This window comes from Convolutriloba macropyga, chromosome 11, assembly GCF_964194025.1.
Source record: "Convolutriloba macropyga chromosome 11, txConMacr16.3, whole genome shotgun sequence".
In the NCBI taxonomy this organism is placed as follows: Eukaryota; Metazoa; Xenacoelomorpha; order Acoela; family Convolutidae; genus Convolutriloba; species Convolutriloba macropyga.
The window spans coordinates 19429939-19453829 of record NC_134478.1 but is presented as its reverse complement, the minus strand read 5'-3'; the positions used below and the strand labels follow the sequence as shown (position 1 = coordinate 19453829).

The following is a 23891-nucleotide window of genomic DNA, read 5'->3' as shown; positions in this document are numbered from 1 at the left end:
TGTAGCTTAGTGTCAGCAAAAAAAGAATGCTTCATCTTTCTACTGATGTAAAATTTAATCTCTATAGTGGTTATACGCCTGAAAGTATGGTTTTCTGGTTTTCACTCTATCAGATTTCACATTTTTTTATTTTTAGGTATTAGCCCATTTTTCACGTTTTTTTGGTTCTCCTTTTGTCTCAATATCACATTTTTGACAGTTCACATCTTTACTTTTCTGGAGTTCAAAACGAAGCACTATTGAACATATAAAACTCTTGAAAGACATATATTATAGTCTTAACGGCTTCGACACTAAATTCTCGAAGAATTTAACTGAATTTTTTTAAGTCTTTACCTGTCGTTTATAATTTGTCTTTTAAGTCGTATGAAAATTCATGTGTAATGACAGTTTTTGTGGGCTTCTCATGAAACAATAGATGAGCAGATGTTCTGATGTTAGTAGATAGCTGATGGCTTTCATGACTTTGATAACAATTGTTTTCCAAATTAAAGAAAAACACTTTTTAACCTCAAGATTTTGTTCCTTTTATTGCCTATTTATTACTTAGTATCGTTAATTACAGGCCAAAGATGACGTTATTGGCATCAAGGGAAGGTGTCAAAAGTAATTGGTGTTACAAAATCTTATGTTTTTAAAGAATTCATAATGACTTTACTGGCTTCGACTTTGGATTTTCACAAATAAAAATAAATTCATTTTTGTTCTTTTGTCATATTTGACGTTTTTTTGTAGATGTAGGACATATTCTGGATAACTGCAGGTCTCAAGGGATTCCCTTAGACGAATAAATGAACCTATTTAATGATTCCTTTTTGTAATTTTGTATTCAATGGCTTTCATGACTTCGGAAATAAATCTTTTTTTTGGAAAAAAAGGGACCAACTAATTTTGACTTTTTTCTTTTTTGTCTACTTTTTGCCTGGTCTCATTAATGAGATGTCGCGTACTACATTATTGGTGTTCAAGGAAGGTGCAATCAAAGATATTTTAAGAGCCAATATATGGTTTTACGGCTTCGAAACCGTTTTCTGGCCAGTTTTAATTGATTTTTTGTTTGATGTCTATTTGTTGTTCGTTTTTATCCGCATAAAAAAATGAATACCGACAGGTCTTAATGCCCTTCTATAGAAGCATTGGTAAACGAAAAGCTATTGTAAATTTTAGTTGATTTCTATTGGTTTTCGTTACTTTGAAATTAATTGTTTTTGAAAAATATAAGCGAAATTTGAAATAATTTGAAATAAAGCGAAATAATTTGAAATTAACTGTTTTTGTTTTTTGTTGTCTAACTGTTACCAAGCCTTGATATGGAATGGTCCATATCTTTTCTTGCGAATTACAAGTTTTTTTGTTTAGTTTCAGTTCTATCTGACGCTATTTGACATTGTTATTAAAATTGAAAACGAACATAAATTTTTGATGTAATTAATGTTTGTTGTGGTTGTTTGATTTTGATGTTCGTCTGGACAGGTTTTCTTAATATTGGCTTATCTCATCAATTTATTGCATTCTTTTACTCAATGAGTTATTTGCTTTGAAGGCTATTTTTTCGTTCATGCACCAGTTTTTTTTTAAAAAAAATACTTGAATTTTAGGGTTTTTCTATTTGTTCCTCATTTGGTAGACAATTATGCCGAAATAGCGGATAAGCGGGGTTGTAAACTTATATGTAATCGCACATTAACGAGCCTCCTTGTTCTTTTATTGCATGAAATTGCACTGATATCTAATTTCCTCACAAAAGCCGACTTTAGTTTTCGTACATTTAATTTACCAAATCAATTATTAGCTCAAGCTAAATTTCATAATAAATTATACAAATGTCTTCTGTGATATAATTATGAATTTATTGATAACTAACTACTACATTGCAGATAATGTCAGATCAGAATTGATTTTTTGAAAATAAAATAGATTGTTCCAAAAGTTTTTAATCGGAGTTTATTGCCCCTAATTTACAATACTTTCTCTCTCAAAATTTCTAAGCAACCGACGGGCAAAAATATTATGAAGATGAGCTAAGTTAGGAGAATTCGAGCACTTACAATATTATAGTATTATAAAATTATGTTAAAATCGATTCGAGTAGATTTACAAACATTGCAGACCAAGATTAAAGGGCTGTTTTCTATTTATCACCCGCTTACATAAATATGGGGACAATCCCACCCCCGTCGGAAAATAAGCGAAATTTGATATTCATATTTCTGATTATCTTACACAAATATATTGCTTATTTTCAATGGCCCACTAGTTTCTTCACAGGGCTCGGGGAAGGGGGGACAAGGTTTTTAGAGGATCAAAAAATCGGTCTTTTCATTTTTGAAGTAAACTCATAGAGTACAGCCTATATTTTTCAGTTATAGTCGTTCATCATCAGGAAGACTATCCCAGTAATTCAGAGCCCTCGATACAACAGCAATAGGAATTTCTGGGAAATTATCGCAGCAGAATTGTTTGAAGGCTTCTCTATCCTCAAATTGAGTAAATTTCAACCGAGTATTATTCTCCTCGTCAACATGCTCGTGGCCTTCCTTTAACCCCTTGACCCCTAAGTACTTTCCATTCTTGTACTTGCAAGCAAGCAATTGTCTGTTGAAACGACTTTCCGGGTTCAAGTAACTGTTGCGATTCAAATGATGGCGACAAACTTCAACAGAAACTGGGTCTAGTTCGAATGCATAGAAATGATCCCAGACATCTTCGTCCGACTGGGTTGCCTGCTAAGTTACGTCATTATTTGTTCCAGAAGTAATTGTCGTCTTCAAATGAGTTCTTCTGAAAATGTACCCGTCTCTGACAAATTTGTACGTCAAAAAAGATTCCAGTACAGGGCCTGTAATATCAACTAAGCATCCAGACAACTGCAGTGGAATAGCTTTGAAGGTAGGATGCCCAGTGCCGACTTCGAATAGATGAAGATCGCCAGGGTCATTTAGGTCTTTGATGATTACCATTGCGTGGCACAACCCAAGGCGGCGTACTTCTCCTATGATTGGATAACAGTCATAGCCAATAGCAGCTAAGATGTGGTAGGCTCCAATTGCATGCGATCCACAAAGTCCACCGATTCCCTCTAAAGTTGGAACTGTTTACAATGATTGCAAGTTTTTAGTTTTCCCAGATTCAATTGAGCTTGATGGCAACCAAAAAAATCATTGGTGGACAGCAACCAAAATTGCAACAAAAAATAGGGAAACAGCAATTAATGAATCATATAGCTATTTACATGTGGCAAAATAGTAAACAAAAAAAAACAATTATGATACTAAGTTTAGTAACGCAGTAAAAAAAGTGAGATCTATGATATTTTTGATCGCAACACGGTTCAAAAAAGAAAAAGGGAACAGCAATTATTCGTTCATTAAAAAAACAAGTTTTGAGTTGCTCTGATTGACAGCTTCAACAAATGTAACAATACTGATAGCTATTAACCCAATTTTATCGACAAGTGTGGTATTTATATTAATTTGCAATTTTCAATTAAATAAGCAGCAAACAAACCTTTTGAAAAAGTTAGTGAAATGAGAATAGAACCCATATGGGTACCAACCCGGGTCGAGGTGTCAAAGGATTCAACGCAAAATTATGTAAAATAAGCGGTGAATGCGAAAAATTTTGTAAGATAAGCGGTGAATGCGGTGAAACTACATAAATCAGGCGGTTGTTTGTGGTGAAAAATACATTAATAGCCTGGTAGCGGTGAAAATTTTATAATTTCACCGCTGAATTTAGCGGTGAAATTACATAAATTCACTGCTTTGAAAAAAGTGTCCAAAATATGTAAGATAAGCGGTGAAGCGGTGAAATCACATAAGTTCACCGCTTAAATTAGTGGTGAACTTACAAAAACTCACCGCTGGGACGAAAAGTGTTAAAATTTTGTGAGAGCAGCAGTGAATGCGGTGAAATTAGATAAATTCACCTCTTAACTTAGCGGTGAACTTACATAAACTCACCGCTTAGACGAAAAGTGTTAACATTTTGTGAGAACAGCAGTGAATGTGGTGAAATACATAAACTCAGCGCTTAACTTAGTGGTGAACTTACAAAAACTCACCGCTGGGACGAAAAGTGTTAAAAATTTGTGAGAACAGCAGTGAATGCGGTGAAATTAGATAAATTCACCGCTTAACTTAGCGGTCAACTTACATAAACTCACCGCTTAGACGAAAAGTGTTAACATTTTGTGAGAACAGCGGTGAATGCGGTGAAATCACATAAATTCACCGCTTAACTTAGTGGTAAACTTACATAAATTCAACGCTTAGACGAAAAGTGTTAAAATTTTGTGAGAACAGCAGTGAATGCGGTGAAATTAGATAAATTCACCGCTAAACTTAGCGGTGGACTTACATAAACTCACCGCTTAGACGAAAAGTGTTAACATTTTGTGAGAACAGCAGTGAATATGGTGAAATACATAAACTCAGCGCTTAACTTAGTGGTGAACTTACATAAACTCACCGCTGGGACGAAAAGTGTTTAATATATGATAATCTCTGAACTGAAACAGCTAACCATGAATCTATGATTCTTGGTTTATTTTGACATTTACTACATACTGAATATATGGAATTGAGATTAAATCTTTCCCTTCCCGGGTCGAGAAAAAAATCGAAAAAATATGTAAGATAAGCGGTGAAAAGTTAGTTTTTTAACTTCAAATTTCATACATAATTTTGCTGTGAACTGCGGTAAATGCGGTGAAACTACATAAATCAGGCGGTTGTTTGTGGTGAAAAATACATTAATAGCCTGGTAGCGGTGAAAATTTTATAATTTCACCGCTGAATTTAGCGGTGAAATTACATAAATTCACTGCTTTGAAAAAAGTGTCCAAAATATGTAAGATAAGCGGTGAAGCGGTGAAATCACATAAGTTCACCGCTTAAATTAGTGGTGAACTACAAAAACTCACCGCTGGGACGAAAAGTGTTAAAATTTTGTGAGAGCAGCAGTGAATGCGGTGAAATTAGATAAATTCACCGCTTAACTTAGCGGTGAACTTACATAAACTCACCGCTTAGACGAAAAGTGTTAACATTTTGTGAGAACAGCAGTGAATGTGGTGAAATACATAAACTCAGCGCTTAACTTAGTGGTGAACTTACAAAAACTCACCGCTGGGACGAAAAGTGTTAAAAATTTGTGAGAACAGCAGTGAATGCGGTGAAATTAGATAAATTCACCGCTTAACTTAGCGGTCAACTTACATAAACTCACCGCTTAGACGAAAAGTGTTAACATTTTGTGAGAACAGCGGTGAATGCGGTGAAATCACATAAATTCACCGCTTAACTTAGTGGTAAACTTACATAAATTCAACGCTTAGACGAAAAGTGTTAAAATTTTGTGAGAACAGCAGTGAATGCGGTGAAATTAGATAAATTCACCGCTAAACTTAGCGGTGGACTTACATAAACTCACCGCTTAGACGAAAAGTGTTAACATTTTGTGAGAACAGCAGTGAATGTGGTGAAATACATAAACTCAGCGCTTAACTTAGTGGTGAACTTACAAAAACTCACCGCTGGGACGAAAAGTGTTAAAATTTTGTGAGAAAAGCAGTGAATGCGGTGAAATTAGATAAATTCACCGCTTAACTTAGCGGTCAACTTACATAAACTCACCGCTTAGACGAAAAGTGTTAACATTTTGTGAGAACAGCGGTGAATGCGGTGAAATCACATAAATTCACCGCTTAACTTAGTGGTAAACTTACATAAATTCAACGCTTAGACGAAAAGTGTTAAAATTTTGTGAGAACAGCAGTGAATGCGGTGAAATTAGATAAATTCACCGCTTAAATTAGCGGTGAACTTACATAAACTCACCGCTTAGACGAAAGGTGTTAAAATTTTGTGAGAACAGCAGTGAATGCGGTGAAATTAGATAAATTCACCGCTTAACTTAGCGGTGAACTTACATAAACTCACCGCTTAGACGAAAAGTGTTAACATTTTGTGAGAACAGCAGTGAATGTGGTGAAATACATAAACTCAGCGCTTAACTTAGTGGTGAACTTACAAAAACTCACCGCTGGGACGAAAAGTGTTAAAAATTTGTGAGAACAGCAGTGAATGCGGTGAAATTAGATAAATTCACCGCTTAACTTAGCGGTCAACTTACATAAACTCACCGCTTAGACGAAAAGTGTTAACATTTTGTGAGAACAGCGGTGAATGCGGTGAAATCACATAAATTCACCGCTTAACTTAGTGGTAAACTTACATAAATTCAACGCTTAGACGAAAAGTGTTAAAATTTTGTGAGAACAGCAGTGAATGCGGTGAAATTAGATAAATTCACCGCTAAACTTAGCGGTGGACTTACATAAACTCACCGCTTAGACGAAAAGTGTTAACATTTTGTGAGAACAGCAGTGAATGTGGTGAAATACATAAACTCAGCGCTTAACTTAGTGGTGAACTTACAAAAACTCACCGCTGGGACGAAAAGTGTTAAAATTTTGTGAGAAAAGCAGTGAATGCGGTGAAATTAGATAAATTCACCGCTTAACTTAGCGGTCAACTTACATAAACTCACCGCTTAGACGAAAAGTGTTAACATTTTGTGAGAACAGCGGTGAATGCGGTGAAATCACATAAATTCACCGCTTAACTTAGTGGTAAACTTACATAAATTCAACGCTTAGACGAAAAGTGTTAAAATTTTGTGAGAACAGCAGTGAATGCGGTGAAATTAGATAAATTCACCGCTTAAATTAGCGGTGAACTTACATAAACTCACCGCTTAGACGAAAGGTGTTAAAATTTTGTGAGAACAGCAGTGAATGCGGTGAAATTAGATAAATTCACCGCTTAACTTAGCGGTGAACTTACATAAACTCACCGCTTAGACGAAAAGTGTTAACATTTTGTGAGAACAGCAGTGAATGTGGTGAAATACATAAACTCAGCGCTTAACTTAGTGGTGAACTTACAAAAACTCACCGCTGGGACGAAAAGTGTTAAAAATTTGTGAGAACAGCAGTGAATGCGGTGAAATTAGATAAATTCACCGCTTAACTTAGCGGTCAACTTACATAAACTCACCGCTTAGACGAAAAGTGTTAACATTTTGTGAGAACAGCGGTGAATGCGGTGAAATCACATAAATTCACCGCTTAACTTAGTGGTAAACTTACATAAATTCAACGCTTAGACGAAAAGTGTTAAAATTTTGTGAGAACAGCAGTGAATGCGGTGAAATTAGATAAATTCACCGCTAAACTTAGCGGTGGACTTACATAAACTCGTCGCTTAGACGAAAAGTGTTAACATTTTGTGAGAACAGCAGTGAATGTGGTGAAATACATAAACTCAGCGCTTAACTTAGTGGTGAACTTACATAAACTCACCGCTGGGACGAAAAGTGTTTAATATATGATAATCTCTGAACTGAAACAGCTAACCATGAATCTATGATTCTTGGTTTATTTTGACATTTACTGCATACTGAATATATGGAATTGAGATTAAATCTTTCCCTTCCCGGGTCGAGAAAAAAATCGAAAAAATATGTAAGATAAGCGGTGAAAAGTTAGTTTTTTAACTTCAAATTTCATACATAATTTTGCTGTGAACTGCGGCGAATGCGGTGAAATTATGTAAGTTCACCGCTAGAGTTAGCGGTGATCTTACAAAAATTCACAACAATTCACCGCTAAAACATGTAATTTCTCCGCTTAATATAGCGGTGAAATTACATATTTTAGCGGTGAATTGTGGTGAATGTTTGAAAGATCATCGCTTATTCTAGCGGTGAACTTACATATTTTCACCGCATTCACCGCATTTCACCGCAAAAGTTATGTACGAAATTTGCGGTGAAAAAAACTAACTTTCATCGCTTATCTTACATATTTTTGTCGATTTTTTCTCAACCCGGGAACTAGGGTGAAAGGTAACCCCATAATCTCTCCTTCTCATTCACTGTCCTAACCACGTCGTGATAAACTATGGAGCTACTGATGCCAATATTTTCTTCAGTTTAAAATAATTGGCAACGATCCACGCTTAAGATGGAACAAAACAGTAACTCAAGACACAATCGAAAAAATTTTTTGTTCTGAATAGGAAATAATGAGGAAAAACGTTAAATATTTGAGAAATTTTCTCGATTTCCGCAATGATTTCAGAAGCTGGTTCCGTTCAATTTCAACATTGCTTTTTTGCAGCTCTGCTTTTTTTCGAAACATCGTTGCTCACTTTTTAATGCACGTATACAAAAATCAACATACAATTTCTAAAACCAATTTTCAAATTTACAGAACAACTGGTTTACTACAACACCATGTACAATACTGTTACTACTGCGCTTGCCAACACGCCATTAGATGAGCAAGCCCCATATATGGAAAATTTTTGATCAAACACTTATAAAAATTGTCAATACTTTTTTGCAAATTAGACTAATGATTAATTTCAACAATTCTCATTTATGCTTTTGAGATAAATATAAATGACAGGACCGAAAAAACATACAGGACAAGTCCAGAATAACAATCCAAAAAATTGATTTAACTAAAGACTTGACAGTTAATATGTTTACCATAACATCAATCTAATACAGTGAACAAAGCCCTTCACCCTATATGCGCAAAAAAAAACAAAAACTTCAAAAACAATTAGAATATTTTTTCTAAGGCTTAGTTTTTTAAAAATACCTAAAATAATAACAATTTTTGAAAATACTGATTCTATTTTTCGTAAGAATAGGTACTTAATACCACAACCTTGTGGGAATCAACGACAGAAAAAGTAAAGAAAGAGGAAACGTTTGTCAGAAGTTGGAGCCAATAAGCTCACTAAAACTAGAACAATTAGTATCAAGGTCTTAGAAACCACTAGCCATAAACATATAATTAGATTCATTTCTACCTCACTAGCAACCAAAGATACTCTCATTAATGATACTAGGTGCTTAAAGATCAATAAAATTATTAAAAAGGGGACACAAATCAAATTTTCGAGAAAATTTTCTGACAAATAGTGTGAAATTAAAAAAAGCATAAGCTGCCCGTCGATGTGTTCAATGAATTGCAAATAGGTTCCAATATAAAAAACCCGTATCATTTTACTCAAGCTGTTAAACGGTGAAAACAGCAGTCAAATAGCCGCACGGGAAAAATCAGCATTCAAAAACCTTAACTTCTCACTCGACTTGAAAGGTAATTGGAAAAAAAACCAAGCTTCTAATCTGCTGGCTTTTTCGCTCACTTAAATACTCCAACAGAAATGAAAGAAGTTAACCTTCTAGTTTGGCTTCTCGCTGACGTGAACAGGCCGAATAAAGCGCGAACAGATCATAAAAAACGATATCACACACATAAAACCCAAATACTTTGAATTGTAATAAACGAAATTAATTCGATTCCAATCCATGATTTAGTTTTACATTTTGACGGTTTTTATTGATAGGAAGTGATTTAGGTAAACTCTAAAAATTGATACATAAAACAATAGCATTTTCACTACAAATTTTGGAAATTCAAGCATTAGGAGATTTTTGACTTTACCCAAATTGCAACATTCTGCTCTGTAGTTCACGTGCACTCTTTCATGTCTACACCTGTGTACTCTTTCATATCATCTTCACTAAAAGTCAATCAATCAGACATATTAAAAAGTTTGGAAAAAATGTTAATTGGTCACGTTTTCTAGCAGTTATATCAGCGGACCGAAAACCTATTGTTACACATTTGTAAAAGTAGTAAGATATTGTTGTACATTTTTGCAAGCTCGCCAAAAAGAAGATTTTAAAATGCGTAAATCAGTTTCAAGTTTTAAGCTCTGTCGGTGACAGCGAACGCCAATGCATCTTCCTTTCGATTAAGGCCAAGACTTTTTACCTAGATGTCTCAGTTTTCATCATTGAAAGTACTAAATAGGCTTATATGTTGCCAAAGGACAATAGAATCCAAACGTCCAAAAATTGTGGACACTTAAAAAAAGTTTTTTCTTTTACATTTGAATGGAAAAACAAGATCCAACCTTCTCGAAGTTTGTTGAATTTATATTTTTTGTCTGACATTGTGCTTTTACCACTCCTTTTGTCATATCAGTTACAGGTTCTATACTCTTGATTCTCAAAATACAGTGTTTATTTTCTATTCTTTCATTTCTTTTTTTTATGTGAAAATATTTTTTACAAAATCAGATTGTGCAAGATAATTTTAGGTAATTCAATAACAAAAATCTGAGATCTTTTCCACCGTTTTCCGTCTAATTTTTTACATTAAAATTGCCGAAATTGCCAAACTCACAAATTAGCCAAATAATTAAAAAGCATCTGTGATGTCACTCCGTATCAGAAAATATGATGAACAAAAAACATTATATATACTGTTGAATCTTGATTGTACGTTTGGGTCTTTTGGTGGATCACAAAGTGATGCCGGGGAATCACATAAGTGAGTCCTTGGCGAATGAAATTTTTAAAAGGCATAAAAGGTTTTAAAATTTATGAAAAAACAGATGTATGATTCATGCTAGGATCAAATATGATTTCTTTGTAGTCATACAAGGTTCATATATGATTTCCTAGTAGTCATGTAAGATTTCCTAGTAGTCATACAAGGATCGTACTAGGAAATACGTTATGATTTGTATGATACCATATATGATCCTTGTATGACTACTCAAAAGTGGTGACCCGGGTCGTCAAACGATAATATGTTTGTTTTGTTCACACTTATTCTACATTTTGTTGAAAGGTTTTCCTAAAATGAGTAAACATAGGTACCTAAAATATCATGGACTGCTTCCTCAGCTGTTGGCGACTCCTTTGGGTCATCTTTGGCCAACTGGGATAGAGTCTGGAATGGGATCTCTCGATGCCAGCTGAAAATGATCTCGTCTAGCAAAGCGTGTCTGTCATTGCGGAACAACTCTTCTGCTTTCGAAATTCCAAGCTTATCGTTTAAGAAGCGGAAAGCTTGCCCAGTCGACAGTTTATAGCTCGAGAATTTTTGTTGGGTCATTTTGAAACAATCAGTGTTATCTGTCAAAATGAAGTTAGCAGAAGTGATCTGTATCGGATGTGCAAATTAAGTCCTAGTTACTTTAGTTTGCGACATAGTCTGCTGATATGGTTTCGCTAGTTTTGCGATAAAATTAGGTGATGTCATTGAAAATCAGGAGCTCAATTAAGATTGACATAACAACTATTATAGTACCAAACAGTCTCATAATGTCGGCATTGCTACGATGGTTATATTAATAACAGTGACGTCATGGAAAATTATGCAAGACTGCAGAACCATAAAAGGCTCTCCACAGCCGACCTCGAAAATTATCATGCATGATTTTGTCGATGTATCATAGTATAAAGATTTAAGAACAACCTTCCGTTACCATTAATTTTGTCTTACTCCTGAAGAATGGTAACTGCAGCTGATCATAACGTAGTTAATCGTTATTAAAGTGTAATTAAATAATTAAGGGTAATTAAAACGACCCTTTGACATATTCTTCATGTTGCTCGTTATTTATTTCGAACATCATTCGGTATGCATTCAAGGAACTTAACATTTCTTGAAAACATATGAATAACTCATGAACCCCTTTTTATGCATAAAAAATTGATGTTGTTATTTTGGATTTTAAGAGGTATACATATAGGCAGAGCGCTGCGAATATGTAAGCCCCCAGTAAATTTCCATATCTTTGAATGAAGTAATTGTTCTCAGATATTAACTTGAGTCAATCTTCATGTCCGCCTGAGATGACGTCATCAACCAGAATTGGTGGGCAAAATGGACTTGGGAAGTGGACACCGGGGTCCAAACAAGATAGACCAAAAATATGCTAAAGTCTTCTCATGGGTCGAGTAAAAGTATTTTCATAAGTCTGATTTTTTGCAACGTTGAAAAAAAAAACAAATTTATATATTTGTTTGCTGCTGCACATACTGAAGCAGCAACAGAGCACAACTAGACAACATTGCAAAAGTGCAGTCCAACTTAAAACACAGTCGTATTACTGCCAAAAGACTTTACAATAGACTTTACAATAGTATTACTTTACAATAGATGAGATTAAGCAGTTATCGCAGCTGGACTATATTGCCACATCACTTGATTTAATGAAACTAAGTAGTTTGAATCGAATGACATTCCTTCTATTGATTTTATTAGCCGTGATGGAAATGTGGCATTATTTTGTCGTTTTCCCTTCCAAAGTTATGTATTATCTTTTTTAAAAAAAATTCATACTTTTGACAGATTGATGATTCTTCAGAATCGCAAAAGATGAAGGAGCATACATGCTGACTACATTATAAGCAATAGTGAGCAATAGTAAGCACGTAAAATTTTTGAAGCAAAAATGCAGACTCTTGATAAAATCTTTGCTCGACCCATGACTTGACAATAGATTTGACCTGGTCAAAAAAGACCCACAAAAAGGTTTTTTCATGACTTATGAAAGGGCTCAATAAGGATTCGCGAATTTCAGTTAATGGGTCTGAAAACAAAAGGCAAACCACCAATTTTGAAGAACGTTGCAGTTTTGCAAACCAAATTGGTGTGATTGTTCAACAATCAACAATTTGTTGTCGGTTACAGAACATTAGTTGTTGCTAGTAAAAATGATCTATTCAGCACCCTAAACTCTTTTACAGGGATCAGCTCTCAGCTCTTTCTTGGGTAGAACATCTGATAGAATGAGTCCAAATTCCTTGTTTGGACTGCTAATTGATCCAACCTTATTAACAATACATCTTCGCAAATATCAGAAAACGGTAGTTATGTCTAAGCGAAATAAAAAAAATCTTGTGCATCACATCAGAGAGACCCAATAATGGATATGAAATGACACAAAATATGCGCTCGACAAAACATGCTCGAAAAATAAACACCGATGGCGACAACTGATTATTAATTTTCATTTACAATCGTGTCTTTGATTATGATCATGGAGACAGTTTTCAAGCTGCTTTTTGGCTCAAGACAACTCAAACATAAGTTTTGGTGCTCAAAAAATTTTAAATAAAATTTTTGCGAACAAGGTGAAAATATCATTCTTAAAAAGAATCCTTGCGTTAAACAATTGTTCTTGTCCCTCCCATATTCAATCAAAAACACTCCTTAAAAATTACATAGTCGTCAAACAAAATACAACAAATTTAGTTTTATGCAGTATTTGATATCAATGTATTGCTCACCACAATTTAAACTAAAAACCGTTATACCGTATTGTAATTTAGGCAAATTTTTAAATTAGTTTTAGTTTTTGGAAAATTGAAAGGTGTCTGCTATTTTGCCACTTTTTTATAATCTTATTAGATCAAATAGATTATCTAAACAGTGTAGTACTCCATTTGTTTTGTTTTGAAGAGTTTTGTTTAAAAAAGTTTGAAAAATTTGCGCATATTATGACATAATTCTTCTGATCTTTATTTCCCAATTAAAACGTTCATTGCACGTGAAGACAAAAGTGCCAAGCTCTTTCTGTTGTTGAAAGGGTCCATTTTCTTCTCATCAAAATTCAGACTGAGTGTGGTATTTGTATGCCTGAGTCACAGTACAATTTTTTCATGTTGCAACAATTTTTAATTGAAAACAATATACTGAAGAAGGAGCTATGGTTTAAAGGCATAATGTAACTTATTTCTCTCAATTATTTTCTCTGTTAACTTTTTAATTTCTTAAAACCTTTAGTCTTTTTCAGCTCCAGTCAGTTTTCTTGTGGCTGCTTTTTAGCATATTGATTCTCAAATTTTTTTAAGGATTAAATTGTTGGTGGTAACTAAAACGTTTACTGTTTATAGGTTTTGTTTTAGATAACACTGAAGCATAATCTACAACTCAGTCACAGAGTATCATTTTATGCAAATTGCAGTTGCTTTCAATTTATCATTGTAAATTTGTTTTTCAGATCAAAATCAAAGCAGAAAATAGTTCTTGAACTTTTCTCAAATAATCAGAAAGAATGTGTCAAAGGTATTGAGATCTCGATAACTTCATTAAATTTTCCTGCAATTGGATATGTTTTTCCCGAAAGTGTTTCTGCTACATTATTTTGGCAGTCAGAAAACTACATGATGGCTAAATAGTTCATTGTTTTGCTACAAGTCTTTTGTTCATGCTGACTTTGAAGACAACTGTGCCAATTTTTTCCTGTAATAAATGAATTTTAAAAACTACAATTTTTTCTCAAACTTTCAGATCCGGTTTTTCATTTGTGTTCATGGATTTAAATTAAACTCTTTTATTTTACCATGATACCATCATTCATGTTTTCTGAAACATAACTTTAATCCAAAACTTATTTCTAAATTAAAAATAGCAACGTGTCAAATGTTCAAGGTAAATTTTTTTCTCAATGTGTTGCCTCTAATTGTTATTCAGATTTTTTTGAATTTTGCATTTCTTAGATCTCAAGTTAAGTGTTTGCGGCTGATTTTCAGTATATTAAATAACAATTTTTTCTCAGATTGATAATTTTTCTGGAGTTAACTAATTGTTATTGAATATAAAAACATTTACTTTCACTTGGTTTTGTTTTATGTAGCCATAATGCAAATATACTGTTTACTATTAGGAGAGCTACTTTGTTCTTCTTTTGAATGGTCTGTTTAGTGTTTCAGCGTAGCATTTTAATTTTAAAAAAAATAAATCACGCTTTTTGTGTAGCGTTTTTTAAATGGAAAATATCCTTTTTAAATTGGTCACAAATAAAATGATTTTTTCTCACTAAGTTGAGGATATTGCGCCAGGGCTAACTTTATAGTGGCTGATATTCAGCATATTAAATCTCAAATATTTTTTAAATTTGTAAATTTTTGTTTATAACTATTTGATGATAACTAAAATATTTCAGGTAGCTCTGACGCAATATCCAAAATATAGTGAGAAGTAGTCACTTTGTTCTGATTGAGTTTCATTTAATTTTTCAGCTCAGAGTTTTTAATTTTTCAGATCAATGTCAAAGTAAAAGATTTTTTTTCCTAATTTTTCTCAAATATTATGAAACATCTGTTAAAGATATTAGTTCTCGATAACTTAATCCAATTTGTTTTCATTTGGAATGTATTTTTTCCCTGTAATTTTTCTGCGTCTTCGTTTTGGTTGTTAGAAAACTACATGGTTGTTACATAGTGTAAAATAACAAAGTAGTGAAATTGAAATTTTAGGAGAATAAAAAGTCAGATGATTGTTTGTGATCTGACTACAAACTAATGCTGAAATTAAAACTTTCCAAGTTGAGTGTTTTTGTTAACGAGGAGCTGAATATAGTCAACTTAATAGTTCAAACATCTACATTCGAAGACTCTCTGGGAGATTTCTCCAACAGTTGAGTGCTCTTGTTGCCACATTTTCTGGAATTTCTGGATAATTTTCCTTGCAGAAATGTTTGAACGATTCATTGTCCTCAAACTGCGCGAACTTTAAGCATGCATCATCCTCGCACTCTCGACCTTCTTTGAAGCCTTTGACACCAACGTACTTCCCACTGGGGTATTTACAAAGAAGCAGTAGCCGGTTGAACTTACTTTTTGGACACAAATAACTGTTCCGGTTCAAATGACCACGAAGCTCTTCAACTGAAACTGGATCTAATTTGAATGAATAAAATTCGACCCAAACTTGACTCGTATCTTGATGGTTTTCAATAACGTTGCTTCCTGTTCTCGGTTCTATCCTTGACTTCAAGTGAAGTCGTCTAAATATGCGACCATCCCTGACAAATTTGTAAGTTAAAAATGAATGAGTTTTGATATCAGAACTGTCAATTAATTTTTCTGACAACTTCAAGGGTATAGATTCAAACGTAGGATGACTAGCTCCGACATCTACAAGATGAAGGTCACCAAGATGTTCCAGATCTTTTACGATAATAATGCCGTGACACATGCCCATGGAGGGAACGTCGCCTACTATTGGATAACAGTCATAACCAATCGATGTTAATATATGGTAGGCACCCACTGCATGTGATCCACAAAGTCCGCCAGTTCCTTCTGAAGTTGGAACAGTTTCCTCAAGAGAAACTGCCGTTCTCAAAATTCTGTTTTTTAAGAACAGTTTATAACGAGAGAGGAAATGCTTTTTTACGAGTCTTTTTACAATTTAAGAAAAAGATCATTTTCTCATTGGCTACTATTATGATTAACTGACATAGTACTGTTTTCTTCCATTTTATTGAGTATTTACTTGTGCCTAACGTTTTAATCAAAACTAGTTCATAAAATGTTTTACGGCATTCTTAAAGATCTGTTTAAGCAATTTAATTAATTTATTTTCAAGTCAAGCTTAATATGTGGTCACGCTGAAACAAATAGGGAAGCGAAAACAGTTTTTGGAAGCGCTTTTTGTTTGTTTTAGCAGTGGTTTGCCTGCAATAGTGGTTTGCAACCGATTGTGGTTCGCAAAGATTAACTTTGTCGATAGCGGTTTACTTTTCAGGTGGTTCAATTTGAATTTTGTTTATATTAAATTTTAAAGTTTTTATCGTTTTATCTAAACGCATTTGGTCAACTAGAGGTCTTGTTTTTTTTGTCTGGGCTATTCTTTAACTTTTCAATCAGGCTTCATTCTGTAAAGTCTCATTTTTTGTTGTAGCTTTGTGCGTTTTCATGCTTGCCTTGAAAAACCGAAAATTGACGCTTGGCGGACAAAAACGTAACGTGCAAGCTCAAACTGTCAGCTGGTTTCTTTAGAAACACTTTGCTTCGCTTCGCAAAAACATAAAACGTGTTTACTTTTAGAAGTTTAACACTTCAACATTACATTATGCGAACGCGGCATCTCCCTGGTTTTACAATCCAAAGTATTTGTATTCTATTTGTGTACTGATTTTTTACTATTCAAAGAACTTCAATTGTTTCTCGATAGTGTTTTTTTTTGTTCACAGGCGGATTTTGACATTGAATTACCTTGTTTTTTAGATTTTTTAGATCTGATTTTTTTCTAAAAGGTTTTCCTAATCCAAACATTGTCCATTCTATGTCTTTTTAGTTCTTTCACGTCAGCTAGACGTCAAATTAGAGTATGGGTCTTAATTACGCTGGGAAGTAAATGGAGAAGAAAACAGTAGGTTTGAAGCGTGAGTTTTCATCATATTGCTTGTGAGGTGGAGTGAGAAATTGGTATTTGAGCAAGTTTTCGGTTGCTCAAAGCAATTACTTTTTCATGGGCGGCTTTTTGCTTTATGTTTGCAATATTTTTTTCCATTGAGTGCTATTAATGTGTTACCTATGTGTTCTAAATACACCTATATGCAATTCTTTGAACTCATCAACGGGCAGCTAACGGTTATATGATTTCTGCCACATTTTCTACTGTACTTCTGTTATCCTTTAAATTAGTAACTTCAGTTACGCGTCTCTTGGTTGCTAATGAGGCATATATGAAATTTAATTGTGGTTTGTGTAATTGGCTAGTGGATTTCATGACTTCGACTACATTTCTTCTCCCCAAATTTTTTAATGAATTTTTGAGTTTTGCATGTTTTTATTGATTTTTTTAAATGTTTTATTATTACCTCTTATTAGTCAATGGTGTTTAAGTTTGCTAATAGGATTCATTTTAATTCATAAAAATTTCAAGTTCTATGCTTTCTATCTTTTCTATCACTCTGACACTAATTTCGTCTTAATATAATTAGGCTTATTTGATTTTTTACGAGATTTTATTTTTCACTATTTTCTTATCTCTGAATTTCATTATTGACAGGCCTCATCTGTTGCCAAAGATGCTTTAATTAAACGATTTAATCGGTTGAGTTTATACTTACTGGTTTCTTTGACTGTTATGTTGTAGGTTATCCAAAAAAATTTATTGGATTCTTGAGTTTTTGCATCATTCTTATTGTTTTTTGTTGTTTTACAACTCAGTACTATTATAAGATTCATTGGAGGCTGATATGAAATTGATGAATTATATTTTTTCTAAAGTGATACAGTATGCTCTTGTTGAGCTTGTAGTTATAATGTTCGTATACTTAGAAAAATATTCTGATTTTTGCCAATTTCTTTAGTTTTGCCTTTATGGATGTCATTCATTCCCACAAGGTTGCTGTATTGTTTACCCATTCTAAGGTTTTGCAAAGTTCCTAAAACACTGTAAAAAGAACTTTTGCTCAACTAGAGCCATGGACTTTTTGCTCAAGTAGAGCCATGGACTTTGTTGACTGTCTTAGTTTGATGTCAATTTTAAAATTATCAGATCATTAATTAATTTAGCAAAATCAATATTTACCTAGTCAAAATTTTCAGGAGTTAAGCTCTTGAGTCATCACTAGTCGTTCTAAGAATTATGAACTCACTTAAGTTTAGGAAAAAACATCAGAAACGATTCCCAAGAATGTCCCGGACAGCTTCTTCTGCCGTTGGCGCTTCTTTCAGGCCACCTTGACTGTTAGCAAACTGAGATAGGTTCTGGAACGGGAGCACCTGATGCCAGCTGTATGTTATCTGGTCCAGCAAAGTTTTCTTGTCATTATGAAACAGTTCCTCCGCGTTTATTAATCCCAGCTTGTTGCGCAAGAAGGTAATGGCACGAGAACGAGGCAAGCTGTAGTTTGAGTATATTGGATCACTCATTAAGAACAATTTGGAGTACTAGCTGGTCAAATGAAGTTATTGAAGCGTCATTAAATGCGTTGAAATGGATGGTTTACGTTTTCTATATCAATCGAATCTTGTATGGGTTATTCAATGATTCAATTGGGCTTGTTTGATCACAAAATCTCTTTCAAAGTCAATTTAATTAACCGCCAAATTTATAATTCGGCGTAAAATTTACATGATAGACCGGCATGTCATTTTACTGTTCCGACCCGCAGTTTAGTGGGGAGGGAGGAACTATATACTCAAATGAGATTTTTTTGTTCAGTCATTTTTGGCCGATCGATACATTCATCATAAAGAGTTGTGAGTGATATCATTAGAAAACATGTATATCCTAGAATACGGAATCAAAACAATTTTTTTCGAATTTGGTTTTTTACAGGGAGTTATCGAGGTTTAAAATTTTGTGAACATTTGAGTTTTCACATTTTTTTGCTAAAATTTGGCTCAATTTTGCTAATATAATATAAAATATTTTGAAATTTTTAACGGTAGAGTTTTGTTGTTACCAATACAGATAAGAAAGCGTAGTTGAGTTGTTTGATTGTTGTTTTTTGGCCAGAAATATTGCTAAAATCTGTGAAATTCAGAATTCGTTAAATAAAAACGGCACAAAATATGCTTTTTTTTTGGTCCAGTTTGTTCAATCTTGCCAAAAGCAGAGACCTAGAAACTGCTGACAAAATCTCTCATAGCTGAAAAAGAGAGCTAGTCAGAATTCAGCGTTCATAGAAGTCTTCTGTAAAAAAATTTGCCCTTTTTGTGCAAATTTATTTCGATTTTTGTTCAAAATGGATCATTGTTTTTTTTTTACTTTTGAAATATTTCGTTTAAGAATTGATCTGATTCGCTAACATTTGCCAAAATTGAGCAGTTTTTTTGGTCCAAACCTAAATCAGGGACATGTTTTTTTTATTTGGTCGCTGCTTTCATTCAAAATATTTTGCTTTTATTGTTTTAAAGCTAATTATAGAAAAAAATTCCATCACGGCTCAATTAATGACAGCTCTAATTTAAGTGAAATTAAGGCCGAGTGTAGACATAGTTTGTTTTCAGAGAAATCCTAATTGTTTTTATGGTTTTGACGAAAAATTTTAGTAAACTTTAAATGAATTCTGGTCTTTGCCTTCATTTGTTGTTCTTTTGCAGTCTTGGTTACTCAGTCTAACTGATCAAATATCCAAAAGGTTTCTTCAGGAAGTGTGAGTGAACCTGTAAAAAGCTTTCGATTGTTACCTAATGTCTCTTTTGACATTGAATATATTTGTTTTAAGAAAGCTTCAGTGATTTTTTCAATTTAACAATTTTCATCTTAATTCTGGCAACTTTCAGCTTACTCACAATATCTAGAGGTTAAACTATCCTTCAGATAAGACTTAAACTAAACATTGTGGCGGTTTTTTTAAATGACCTCTTGTTTTTGTTACAAGTTATAAACGCGTTTTCATACAAAATTTTTGTGCATAGCTGCCCGTTTCTTCAGTGCTTTTGTTTTGTTTGGGAATCTGTCACTTTACTGAAAAATCCAAATAAATTGTTAAAAATACACGCTTTAACATAATTTTTGTTTCTATATCTGATGGATTTACATCTGCAATTGTTGCTATTTATCTCTATAGAAAATTCACATCCCAATTAATGAATTTCAAACCGCTCTTTATTAATATTTTATTTTCCTCAAATGGTCATTGTTCTTGGTACAACGATTTTTCACAATATATTCCTGATTTTTGCATGTTTGTCCATTGTTTGGGTTTTTGTTTTCTATACCCAGTATAACAAAAATAGGTGCTCCTCTGAATATTTGAAAAAAAATGAAATCAGAAATTTGTCAGGGAACAGCTTAATGTTTAAATGACTAGGACACCAATTTCGTGCAAGTTTTTAGTTTTTTTTTTTATTTTTGCCTGTTCAGTCGTTCTCAAAATAAGAGATAATGAGATGTCTCAATCATTTTCTATGGAAATTTTATTGCATCTCTCAATAATTTCAGTTGATACAAAATGCTCCTTATCAGTTTGAAATTGTTTCTTTTTAAAAAGCAACGTTTTTGCAAACTTCGCCCTTTTGCTCATTTCTTGTCAACTCGTTACCAGGTCACATTGAAGCAAGGTCCCATTTTTTGTCTACTGAACACAGGTTATTTCTTTAGTATAATTTTTATCTGAGGGCTTTTTGATTTGGTTATTAATTTTTTTTAAAAAAAGGACGCCGAGTGTCCATCGTAATTAATATATGTAAATATTTGATTTTTATTGCTGTCTTTTCTGATTGTCACATCAATGACAGGTCTAATCGGCCCTCTAAGGTGTATTGTTTTTATGCATTTAATTGTTTGATGAACGATGTAGTATTTTTAAAAAATCTATTCAGCATTTGGTAGACAATTAAGTGAAAAATTAAGATGAGCGGGTCGGAACAAAATGTGCAAACGAACATAACCAAGCCTCCTTGTTTTGGTTTGATTATCATATTGGTCGGATTGATGTATTACAATTCAAGGAAGAGCTCTTGTGCAATTTAGCTGGCATGTTTAGCTAGCATACATGAAAGAACTGTGTGACTATGGTAATAGAAGTAGTACTCTATCACAGAACGCAGACTATTTAACATTTATAAATGCTCTATGCAAGCATGTGGGGCAATAAAATTTGCAAGCTTCAACATCAATCAATTGTACATATTTTTTGTAATAGGAATTCTAAAATTGTTAATAATTTTTTAATATTTGAATATTCTTTCCGTTGTTTCTGGTAGTCACATTAATAAGGATCTCATCGGTCCTCAAAGTAGATTGTTTTATTCATTTAGTGATTTGTTAATCAATATGTTTATTTTTTTTACTCACTTCCTCATTTGGTAGCCAATTAAGTGAAAAATGTAGATGAGCGGGGTCAGAACATTATGTGCGGACGCACATTACCGAGCCTCCTTGTTGTTCCGACCCCACTTGTGGGGGGAGGAACTATATACTCAAATGGGTTTTTTTTGTTCCGTGAATTTTCGCCGACCGATATATTCATCGAAGAGAAATGTGCTTGGTATCATTAAAAAGCTCGTCCAGCGTAAAATTCGAAATTAAAAAGATTTTTTTGAATTTCGCTTTTTTCGAGGAGTTATCGGGGTTTAAAGTTTCATGTGAACGCGGGATATTTGGTTCACTTTTGTTCACTTTTACCGTAATTTTTGTTCGAATTAACGTTATTTCTAAGAAAAATTTAATTCAAAACTAGATTTCACGCCACAAAATAAATCAATTGTTGGTTCTTAATAGACGAAAGGGGATAAAAAAGACTAGTTCTAGTCTCAAAGGGAAGTTTAATATCAAAAAAAAAAATTCGAATTCTATTTGCTAGCTCTTTTTTTTTTAGAAAGTTTTGATTTTTTTTGTTTTTTCAATTCACCTAGAGACTAGTCACTTTTCATATTGAGGCTCCGTTAATTGCAAACCTTATTTACAATCAAATGAAGCCCAATGAACAAAAAATCCGTTTCCAAGGGATCGCTCAATTTTTTTTTGGACTCGTATCTCAGTTTTCGTAATTTCAAATGTAATTTTGATTTTCTTTTTGACGTTTTACTAAAGTTTTAGAATCCTATGGCATAAACTCTTTAACTAAAGGTGCAATAGATTTCTTAGTGAGCATTAGGTGAACCTATCTAGTGCTGTGAGTGGACAGCTAATGGCTGTTAAGACATTGAAAATAAATTTTCGAAATTTTTTTAGTACTAGTAAGTCATAAACTTTTTGTGAACTGTGAGTTCGTCTCAGTAAAAACAGGACCCCCTCCTTCCTAACGCTATCATCCTACTGCAAAATAATCTGATTAGAAGTTTTATCAAATAATTTTTGGTTATACGTATTCAATGCCACAAGATTTCATTTTTTTTTTAATTTTTGGACATTTCATTTTATTGGTTCATTTTGAAATCTTATCACGTCATCCTAATTATGATGGCTGCCATTGTTTTAGCGAAGACGTCCAAAGGATCATAGATAAAATTTTCAGAGGAAAAAATAGGGTATAAAGGGCTTCAACACTTTCTTCTCGAATTTTTCTACAGAATTTTTCGTTTTTGGCTGTATTTGTTTTTTCATAGTCATAAGACTTATTGCGATGTCCTATTGATTACATATGACTGACAAACATTCTTGTCCTCACATCGAGGCATAACTGAATGTATTTAACGACTTCCTATGAATGCTATTGTGCTTAATGGCTGTTAGGACTTTAAAAAAAAATTTTTTTTAAATCTTTTTTTGAACTTAAATTTATCTTAGGCTTATTTTCGTGGATTGTAAGTCAGTCTCAGTAGGGATAGAAGCCCAGTTTTTTTCAACTTCAGCAACAATTTATGTAGTTGGCGGTTTTGTCTGCTGACTACTGGTAATATGATTTCAATGCCACAAGATTTCAATTTTTTTTTTAAATTTTTGTACATTTCGTATTATTGGTTCCATTTGAAATCTTATAATGTTATACTAATATTAATGGCTGCCGTTGCCTTAGAAACCAAGTTCAATGGATCACAGCTGAAAGCTGGAGTTTCCAGAGAAAAATTCACTGTTTAAATGACTTCGACACTTTCTTCTCGCACTTTTCTACTGAATATTTGGTTTTTGCCTGTATTTGTTTTTTTGTCATAGTCGTAAGACATAGTGTGATATCTTATTGATTACCTAGGCATGAAAAACATCCTTGTATTCCCTTCGGGGCGTAGCATAGCGTATTCATTGACTTCCTATGAAAGCTATGTTTAATGGCTGTTAAGACTTATAAAATAATTTTTTGAATTTTTTTTACATAAATCAATCTTAAGCTTATTTTCGTGGATTGTAAGTCAGTCTCAGTAATGACAGAACCACGTTTTTTTCTACATCGACGACAATTTATCCAGTTCGCGTTTTTGTTTTCTAACTATTGGCTTTTTGACTTCGGTGCACGAGTTATCAAAATTTTTTAAATTTTTTGGATGTTTTTTAGTAATTTTGCATGCTTATGAAATCCCATAACCTTATCCTAAAATTTATAGCTCCCATTGGCTTAGAAGTGACGTTCAATTGATCTTAGAAAAAATTTTCAGAGAAAAAAGCTTATGGTTTAATTTGTTTCGACACTTTCATCTCTCACTTTTCTACTGAACTTTTGGATTTTGCCTGTGCTTGTTGTTGTTTTCATAGTCAATGACATGTTGTAATGTCTTTTTGATAACTTTAGAACAACAAGCATCCTTGTCGTCACATCATCTAGGCATAATTTAGCGTATTAAATGCCCTCCGTTGAAAGCTATTCAATTTTATGACGTTG

At 33.4% G+C, this 23891-nt stretch overlaps 1 protein-coding gene across 1 annotated transcript; it reads right to left on the bottom strand.

The window, feature by feature from the left end:
* Nucleotides 1–1810: 1810 nt before the first annotated feature.
* On the bottom strand, nt 1811–11164 carry LOC142349261 (uncharacterized). The gene is made up of 2 exons (XM_075400704.1): nt 10753–11164; nt 1811–3079 (listed from the first exon to the last, which is right to left on the bottom strand). The coding sequence occupies exons 1-2, from the start codon at nt 10988–10990 to the stop codon at nt 2727–2729; spliced, it is 591 nt and encodes a 196-aa protein (XP_075256819.1). The 5' UTR covers nt 10991–11164; the 3' UTR covers nt 1811–2726.
* Nucleotides 11165–23891: the final 12727 nt, after the last annotated feature.

Excerpts from the sequence above, each read along its gene's own strand:
- LOC142349261 (XM_075400704.1), bottom strand. The coding sequence starts at position 10,990 with ATGACCCAACAAAAATTCTCGAGCTATAAACTGTCGACTGGGCAAGCT. Across the intron at positions 3,080-10,752 it reads AGCAGTCCATGATATTTTAG|AGGGAATCGGTGGACTTTGT; the intron begins GTACCTATGTTT and ends TTCCAACTTTAG.